The sequence below is a fragment of the Salvia hispanica genome, chromosome 6, assembly GCF_023119035.1.
Source record: "Salvia hispanica cultivar TCC Black 2014 chromosome 6, UniMelb_Shisp_WGS_1.0, whole genome shotgun sequence".
In the NCBI taxonomy this organism is placed as follows: Eukaryota; Viridiplantae; Streptophyta; class Magnoliopsida; order Lamiales; family Lamiaceae; genus Salvia; species Salvia hispanica.
This window is the reverse complement of record NC_062970.1, coordinates 10,614,620-10,622,896: the sequence shown is the minus strand read 5'-3', so window position 1 is coordinate 10,622,896 and position 8,277 is coordinate 10,614,620. Positions and strand designations below refer to the sequence as shown.

General features: G+C 39.4%; 1 protein-coding gene across 1 annotated transcript; it reads right to left on the bottom strand.

The window, feature by feature from the left end:
* Positions 1-1,860: 1,860 nt before the first annotated feature.
* Positions 1,861-5,915, bottom strand: LOC125194396 (cellulose synthase A catalytic subunit 7 [UDP-forming]-like). Its single transcript, XM_048092584.1, has 11 exons — positions 5,758-5,915; positions 5,480-5,675; positions 5,113-5,406; positions 4,898-5,018; positions 4,206-4,818; positions 3,869-4,132; positions 3,589-3,801; positions 3,314-3,500; positions 3,047-3,243; positions 2,600-2,953; positions 1,861-2,517 (listed from the first exon to the last, which is right to left on the bottom strand). The coding sequence occupies exons 1-11, from the start codon at positions 5,830-5,832 to the stop codon at positions 1,936-1,938; spliced, it is 3,096 nt and encodes a 1,031-aa protein (XP_047948541.1). The 5' UTR covers positions 5,833-5,915; the 3' UTR covers positions 1,861-1,935.
* Positions 5,916-8,277: the final 2,362 nt, after the last annotated feature.

The following is an 8,277-nucleotide window of genomic DNA, read 5'->3' as shown; positions in this document are numbered from 1 at the left end:
AAGACGGTTAGGTTTGATAGCTATGGGTTGTGTTTACTTTTTACATCCAATCTTCAGTTTGTTCTCTTTTCAAGATGTTCGACTTTGCTTTGTCGTTGGCAGATCCGATGAAGAATATGAGGCAGTTAGTTGTTCAGATCTAGATTTGCAGCTTTACACCAACTTTACTTTTTAGCAGCTTTTTTGAGTCTGTCAGTTGCGGGGTTTGGTCCCACTTTATTTTTACCTTTTGTTTGGCTATTTCGGGAAAGTTTTAGTTTGAATCTCTCAGTTTAATCCAGTTGATCTCTAGGTTGATTAGTTAGGAGTTAGCATAGATAGTTCTGTTCCTAGTATAGTCGAGTGAAGTTGATCAGTTCGTTTAGTTCGTTGTTAGTCAAGTAGGATAAAAACTTAATCCACTTTTCAAGCGTGGCAGCAGCCATCTCCCAAATGTCAACAACAAATGTGAAAACACTTCATCTCTGTGGGATTCGACCCTTACTTCTCTTTACAAGCTAATAGCATTGTGGGTTAAGGCTTTGAAAGCAGCTCTCAGTTCTCGATTGCACACCCGAAAGCATGTGGATGGATCTTGGGAATCAAACTTGATCAGTTAATTTGTACCGCTTGATCCATCTGTGAGAAATTGCAGGTTAAGTCAAGGCGTGTCTTCTGGGTCAGTCTGTCAATTCTCTATTGATCAGTCTGCGTTAATTTCACCTGCAATTTGGAACACTTACACGAGAAACAACAACGAGACTTTCAACTATGAAGTCTATTTTTCTCAATAAGATTTTTTGTTTTGACTCATTCAACGTGAAACGTGGAGAAGACTTATAAAGTACTCCCTTTGTCCCGTAATAGGAGTCCTATTTAGTTATGGCACAAGTTTTAAGAGATGTAAAGAAAAGTAGGTTGAATAAGTTAGTGCAATATGAGTCTCACTTAGTTATTTTAAGACATGGAGATGCATCAAAATTAGTTATTTTTTGGCATCTCGCAAAAATTGTAAAGACATGATATATTCCCTTCGTCCCACTATGTAAGGGCAAAAAGAAATCCATAAAATAGGAAATAAAATCAATCAATATCTCATGCTATACCTTGAATATGATAAGAAAGGAATTAGTTATGGTAAGATTTGATTCTGGATTTAACTATGAAAGAATATGCACATTGATTAAATCCATAAAAATAATATCTTCTTCAGTTAAATATAGATGGGTTTTTGAAATTCACAAGGAAGAATACGGAGGGGGTCGAAAATTGGGTAGCACAAAGTAGGAAAGCTTTGGTTTGGATTTAATTTGAACAAATATCCCAAGCCAATTTTTTGAATCCAAGAAAACTATAATTCTTCCAAAAGATGAGGGGGTCGACAGTAATAGGGAGTTATAGGCTGGAAAAATTATGCAACCCATTTAATTAAACCCACACGTTCGAAAATTAAATCGCGCACAAGCACGACATAAATTAAATTAAATTAAATTAATATTCAAACATTCACAAATGGATAATCACACAAAATAAATAAATAATTTCCACATAGTTGAGAAATTAAAGTCATAAAAATTCGGGGCGCTATATTCGGGGTAATCACACAAAATAAAGTCATAAAAATTTCCACACGTTGTGATTTTAAATTAACAAAAATTATGATTTGGGTTAATTAATCTTCACCTAGTTGAAGAAGAACATTCGTCAACTTCGAAAAAACTTTTTGGATGCTCTATAATACATTTATTTCATTTTTATTTTTATTTTTTTTGTTTTGTCTTTTGTTCGATGAAACTCTACACAGAATAAACTCATGGATTTTCTAATATGCACAAATATTTATGATCTACGAATTATGGTATACATAGAGAAGAGAAGCACTAAAGAGAAGCTGAGAAATCGGTGTTCCAATTTGCAAAAAAAATAGTACAAAATTCATTAGTGTGGGGAAATGAATCAGCAATTGATCCCACATTTGTTGGTATCAGGGCCCTTAGTCCTAAGTATGAATGGATCAATCCTGACCCAAAGCAAGGAGAAAATGGAGGCAAGAAGGATAGACCATATGACAACAATGGTGGGAGTCCTGTTCTGCTTGCCCATCAAACCCTTGAGGAAGGGATAAAGATGCACGATGACCCAGAAGGCGAAGAAGAGCTTTCCGAAGAGAGGGCCCCACGATTGGTAGCCGTTGTTGATGGCATCAGATATCCCAGCCACCACCCCCACCAAGTTTATGATGAGGATGGTGGTTGGAGGGATGAGCAACGTGGTCCACTTGAAGGCATACAGCTCGCTGAAGTCCTCATCGTCTGATGCCTTAGATGTGACTGTGAAGTTGGTGTCTATCCCCGCCAGCACCTTCAACAGCCCCTGGATCACCGCAAATAGATGCGCTGATATGCCTCCAATCACCCAGAACTGCTCGTTCCTCCACCACTCCTCGATGCTCACCCCGCTCCACCTCAGCTCTAGGATCCCTGTGATGAAGATGGACAGGAACAGAGCGATGAAGAAGAGACTCGCGAAAGTGCTTATCTGGATCACAAATTTCCCCAGCGTTAGTTGGAGTTGGACCTCCATCTTCACATTCATAATTTATTGTTATATATAATTATACCTCTGGCATTATAAATTTTCCGGTGAGTAAGCAGATGGCTGGGAGTGTGCAGTAGGCCAGAAGGGGCAGAGCCGTGAAGGGATAGACGGTGGTGTTGACGTAGGCAAACCGCTCCAGCCACTTGAGCTTGCCCTCCTTGTGACCGTACAAGAGGGGGCTGTGGTGACTGAAGAAGATCTCCACTGATCCAAGAGCCCACCGCAGCACCTGGTTCAGACGGTCCGACAGATTGATGGGAGCTGATCCTTTGAATGCAGGCCTCTTAGGCATACAGTAGATTGACCTCCACCCGCGACAGTGCATCTTGAATCCTGTCAGGATATCCTCTGTGATTGACCCGTAGATCCACCCTAACTAAACTCATCATCAATCAACACAAATAAGTCCAAGTTAGTTTCTTGAATGATTTGTGATTTGCAGTAGTAGCTCTACTTTATTGTGTATTACCTCTAAGCCCCATTCTGTTTTGTCTTCATATCCACAGCTTATCACATGGATGGCTTCCTTGAGCAGAGCTGCGGGGCTGGAAGAAGGTGGGACGCCGCCTTCCACCATCAGAGTTGAGGTCACAAATATGGGTGACTGTCCGAATTTCTTCTCAAAGTTCATCTGTGACTTGAGGATCTCCTTGTCGTCTTCAAATCCTGCACTTGTTTCCGTTAGAGAAATAACACATATGAAGGACTTGACTGTTCAATAGAGAAACAAACATACCTTGAACATCTGCATCTCCATGTGGGATCTTCTTGTTGCGACGTCGGAAGCAGCAATCGCAGCTCACCATCTTCGGGCGCTTACGCCCCTTTGGAGGATCATACCCATACAATGCTTGTCTCCTAAAAACGCATCCTGTTCCCACATACACTGGGCCTTGAATCCCATCAAGACCTTTCATGTTGATCTGTAAAAACAAAGCAAAACAAAAATGAATTTACAAAGGAGTACTATGTATGTATGTTGTGGGAAAAATCATGTTACTCCGTACGTACGTCGAAAAAGACGGTGTTTCTATTGGCATATCGGTCGTGTCTGTCAATGCCATCAAATCTCTGAGGGAATTGCACATAACAGACCTTCTTCCCAACCTGTGGATCCATCAAGAAGCACATGGCTTCTCTCACAGCCTTGCTGTTGTTAATGTAGTGATCACAATCCAAGTTGAGCATGAAGGGCGCATTGGTGAGAACACCGGCAACACGAATCTGCAAAACACAATAATAATTAAAACATATACTATTCCACATCACAAAGTGAATAGAATATCTTTACCAGAGAATTCATGGCGCCAGCTTTCTTGTGATGCTGGAAGCCTGGCCTCTTCTCACGGGAGACATAGACGAGGCGAGGAAGCTCGTGACCTTCGACATCAAGCCCCCCATTCTGGCCTAGAAACACTTGAATCATACCAGGATGATCTTTGGTGTTGTTCCCTGGCCAGGGCGTCCCATCCTGCATGATCCATCCTCCCGGGGGCACCTTGGTCGCCTTAGCCACCATTGCGTTTATCCTCACCTTGAACTCTTCGTATTCTCTCTGTGTGAGTAAGACGACAACAAATTAAATTAACACACTTGTTAAATAATAGTGATAGTAATGCTTTCTTTACCTTCATAGCCCTTCTCTCCTTGACAAAAGTTGGCTGCACTTTGTCCTTGAGATAGTCCACCTTCTCAGCAAAGTACCATTCGGGCGCTCGTGGCTCGATGGCGAATTTCTTGCAAAAGGGGACCCATTTCCTGGCGAACTCGGCGGTCTCAGAGAGGGCCTCGAAGGTGCACATGGAAGCACCATCATCAGAGATGTAGCAAGATATCTTGTCAACAGGATAATCCACAGCCAGTATGGAAAGCACGGTGTTTGCGGTAACGAGAGGAGGCTCCTTCAAGGGGTCCACCGTACTGACGAATATGTCGACTGGGGCTAGCATGTTAGGCTCACCTTCTCTCTCATACCTGAGGGAGAGGCGGTCGAGGTAGGTCTCGCGATCGATGGGGAACCATTTGGGGAACTGGTCGAGGATCCAGGAGAGGGCGAACCAGATCTCGCAGACGATGGAGGTGAGCCAGAGGCCGATGGCGTCATGGACCGGGTTCAAGATCCGATAGCGGAGGAACAAGGCCAGCACCACAAGGCGGGTAACGATTACCATGCGGTAAGGGTTGATCTTGCTCGAAGCTATTGGCACTTTGCGTGAGAGTGGCTGTCGCGCCTCGTCTATACTGTAAATATATACTTACAAATTAATTACTACTAATATGGAGTAAATAAATTGTGTAATTATTTTTGTACTCAACTCACATGCCCATGTCAGGATCGGCTAATTCATCATATTGATCATGATTTCCTCCTTGCTGCACTTTCCACTCATCCATTCTCTCCTTCCATCCCAAATCTTTCCTATCATCCCATCTTCCACTTGCTGCAAAATTCATATAGGAGTATATATTTATTTATGATGTACTTAGCTTAGTAACAAACATATTAATCAATACTACATATATATGGGTATGTACCATGATCATCAGTGACGGGATGCACCCGCTTATGCAAAGTGGGCCCCATTTGATCTCCATAGCTTGAAATGGGGAACTCTCCGCTGACCGGGCGGGAGCGACCGCCTGAGATAACCGGTGGGTATTGGGCGTTTATATCCTCGTGATCTTCCGGCCCTCTCCCGTAGCTCATCTTACCATGAAGCATTGCTTCAGCTATATCAGTGTTCTTTTTCTGCTGCTCATCAATGTTGAATTCGTGCTCGATGTCGTCAGTGTCCTCCTCGTCGTCGTCTCCCTCAACCCGAGGGCTCCCTAAATTGATACTAGCACAATTAGTTCTACATTACTCCTATTAATTAATTCATTAATTACTTTTAGCACTTGCCTTTGAGGCGCTTGTATCTGGTTTTGCACTGTGGGCATAGCTGGCTGCCCTCTCTCCTCTCGTACTCGTAGCAAGGCCGGCACACTGGGAAGCCGCATTCGTTGCACGCCACAAACAGCTCTCCCTCCACCGTCACCCCCATCTCGTCTCCGCATATCTCGCATACTTGCCCACTCAAGTTCTTCAAAGCCTTAGGCTGCAATCCAAAGTCCAAAAACAAATCAAAATTAATTCTAATGCAAAATTAAATACTAGGAGTATAGTAAGTGTTTGTTCACCTCTTCATGGCCGTGGATCACCACGAGCTCGTTCCGGTTGTGGGAACCGGCCACCAGCCCTGCGCTGGCTTCCATTCTACTGTAATTAATTGTGTGTAGAAGATAGATGTCGAGTAATGGAGTGTTTCGAAATTCGAATCGAATATATTTAAGTTTACAAAGCTAGGAAAGTGTATGTGTGTGTGTATTGCTATTTGCTACCTAATGTGCGTGGTCATGTGTTGCTAGCTGTTGGGTGCAGAGTCTCCATTGCCTCCAAGTTAAGCTTCTTCTGTTTCAACCACCTTTCTCTTTCATCTTCCACCAAACTTATACTCCTATACAATTTACACACCAAAACAGACCATACTCTATCTTCAGACTTATATATTTCCTCCATTAATTCTTCAATTTTAGTATGTACTAGTATCAGTATATCACTTTGACTTCTTTTCTATTGATCATCAGTTACTAGGGATGTCAATCTAGCCCGAAACCTGCGGGTCGACCCAAATAATCTGGTAAAATCATAGGGCTAGAGCTGGAAAATTGTAACCCAAATACATAACCGGGCTACACGGGCTGACCCGTTTGGGTCTGCGGATTATGCGGGCTGGCCCGGGTGGGTTGCGGGTTAGCCCATGGGTTGAGCATTTAAAAAAAATATTATCAAATTTAGGGTTTATATTCTTATATATATGAAATATATATGACATATGAACTATATATGGTAATTATGTCTTCCTTCTCAAATTAAAATTTAGGGTTATATGAAATATAGAGTATACTAATATCATAATATGTACTTATATAATCACATTAAACTCCATACAATTTATTTTTTGGCATACAATTATATGTACTATCTTTTCTTCTTAGAATTTAATTTTTTGGGTATACAATTAAGAACGTTATTTAACTCCTTTTGAAATGCATGATTTCCATTTAATTGTATTCAGATTCACACGTGCTACTAATTGAGCAATATGTTTATGTGTTTTGTTTCAATTTTGAATTGCTATTATTTTCCTTCTCTTGATCACTTTGATAATATTTCAATTTACGACAATCTGTTTTTTTTATAAGTTAGAATATTGAATTGGATAGAAAGAAACCAATAAGATCACTTCTGACCCGAATAGCCCGTGGGTTAGCTCGAAACCCGAAGAGTTAGGGTTAGGGCCAAAAATCTATAACCCGAAAAATCTACGGCCTGAATAACCCGCACCCATATAGCTCGACAACCCGAATGAGTTGGCCCGAACCCAAGCGGGTTAGCCCAATTGACATCCCTATTAGTTACAATGATTAACTTTTAATTTTATTTTGTAGGGAATCACCGTATTTAGCTAGGATTCATTTCCAACTTTATGCCTCACCTTTTTCATTCTGAAATATTAAGTATGATGCTGTTTTATTAGTATTATTATAATCATAAGTGTAATTAAAATTATCGGAATTCAAATCCTTTTAGTGGGCCCTTCCATTGGTAGAGGAAATTAAAATATGTTTCATTCTATTATTAAGAATATAAATATTCTTTATAAATTATTATGAAGGAGCAAAGTCGCTATGCTGCATACGACCTCAAACATATATCATGATTTTAAAATTTCAAGTTAATACCATGGCGTAAGAATGATATTATCAGAATAAAACAATCAAATAATAAAAAACACGAGAAGGTCCAATTAGGTACCCATAAAAATTGATGTGTTTGGTTTCATTATATATATATTTCTAGCAATGGTTTTACGTAGATTATAATCAAAGAATAAAAATACGAATAAAACAATCAAAGAACAACAATACATATGTACGAGGAGAATAAAACGCCCTAAAGGAATATACAATCAAAGAAGTAGATTAAAAATGAAAAGTAAATAACAATTTAAGTCATGCATAAAATACGATATGTCACAATACGAAAATAGAAAGAAACTCATAAAAATCAGAATTTTCAAAATAACCCAGTGGATAAGAAGAAATAATAAATGCACAAAATATTTATAATCCCAATGTAGTTTTTTTACGAGAAAACTGAAAAAATTATAATATTCTCGATTACTAAAAATTTGTCACTTATTTCCATTTTTATCTCATCCTTAAAAATTTATCATTTTCACTTTTTTTCATTTTTAATTGTAGATTTCATATTCCACTAATTCATTCTCACTTACATTTTTATAAAATTAATATATAAAAGTAAAACATACACATGCTACTAATTTTTTTTAACTCACTTTCTATTATATTTTTTAAAATTCGTATCGAATCAAATAGCACAGCTATTTAGGCTGAAAATTTAACTTGGGCTGTTGATTTAAGTAATTGGAAGATCGGGCTGGAGTTTTAATATATGGACTACGAATAAACGCTTCGACGTTGAAAATTGAATGCTGAAAATATTTTTGAATTGGGGTGAATTGAAAGGGACACTAGGCTCATTGAATTTGTAGAATCATTTTAACCATCTGGATGATGGATTTGGAAGTACATGAAAAATAATATCCTATAAAACTTTATTATATTTTTTGGGCG

Bases quoted from the DNA above. Each gene is read 5' to 3' on its own strand.
- LOC125194396 (XM_048092584.1), bottom strand. From the start codon at position 5,832: ATGGAAGCCAGCGCAGGGCTGGTGGCCGGTTCCCACAACCGGAACGAG. The intron at 3,244-3,313 runs GTATGTTTGTTT...AAACAAGTGCAG, and splicing joins TGGAGATGCAGATGTTCAAG to GATTTGAAGACGACAAGGAG. The intron at 2,954-3,046 runs GTAATACACAAT...TGATGAGTTTAG, and splicing joins AAACAGAATGGGGCTTAGAG to TTAGGGTGGATCTACGGGTC.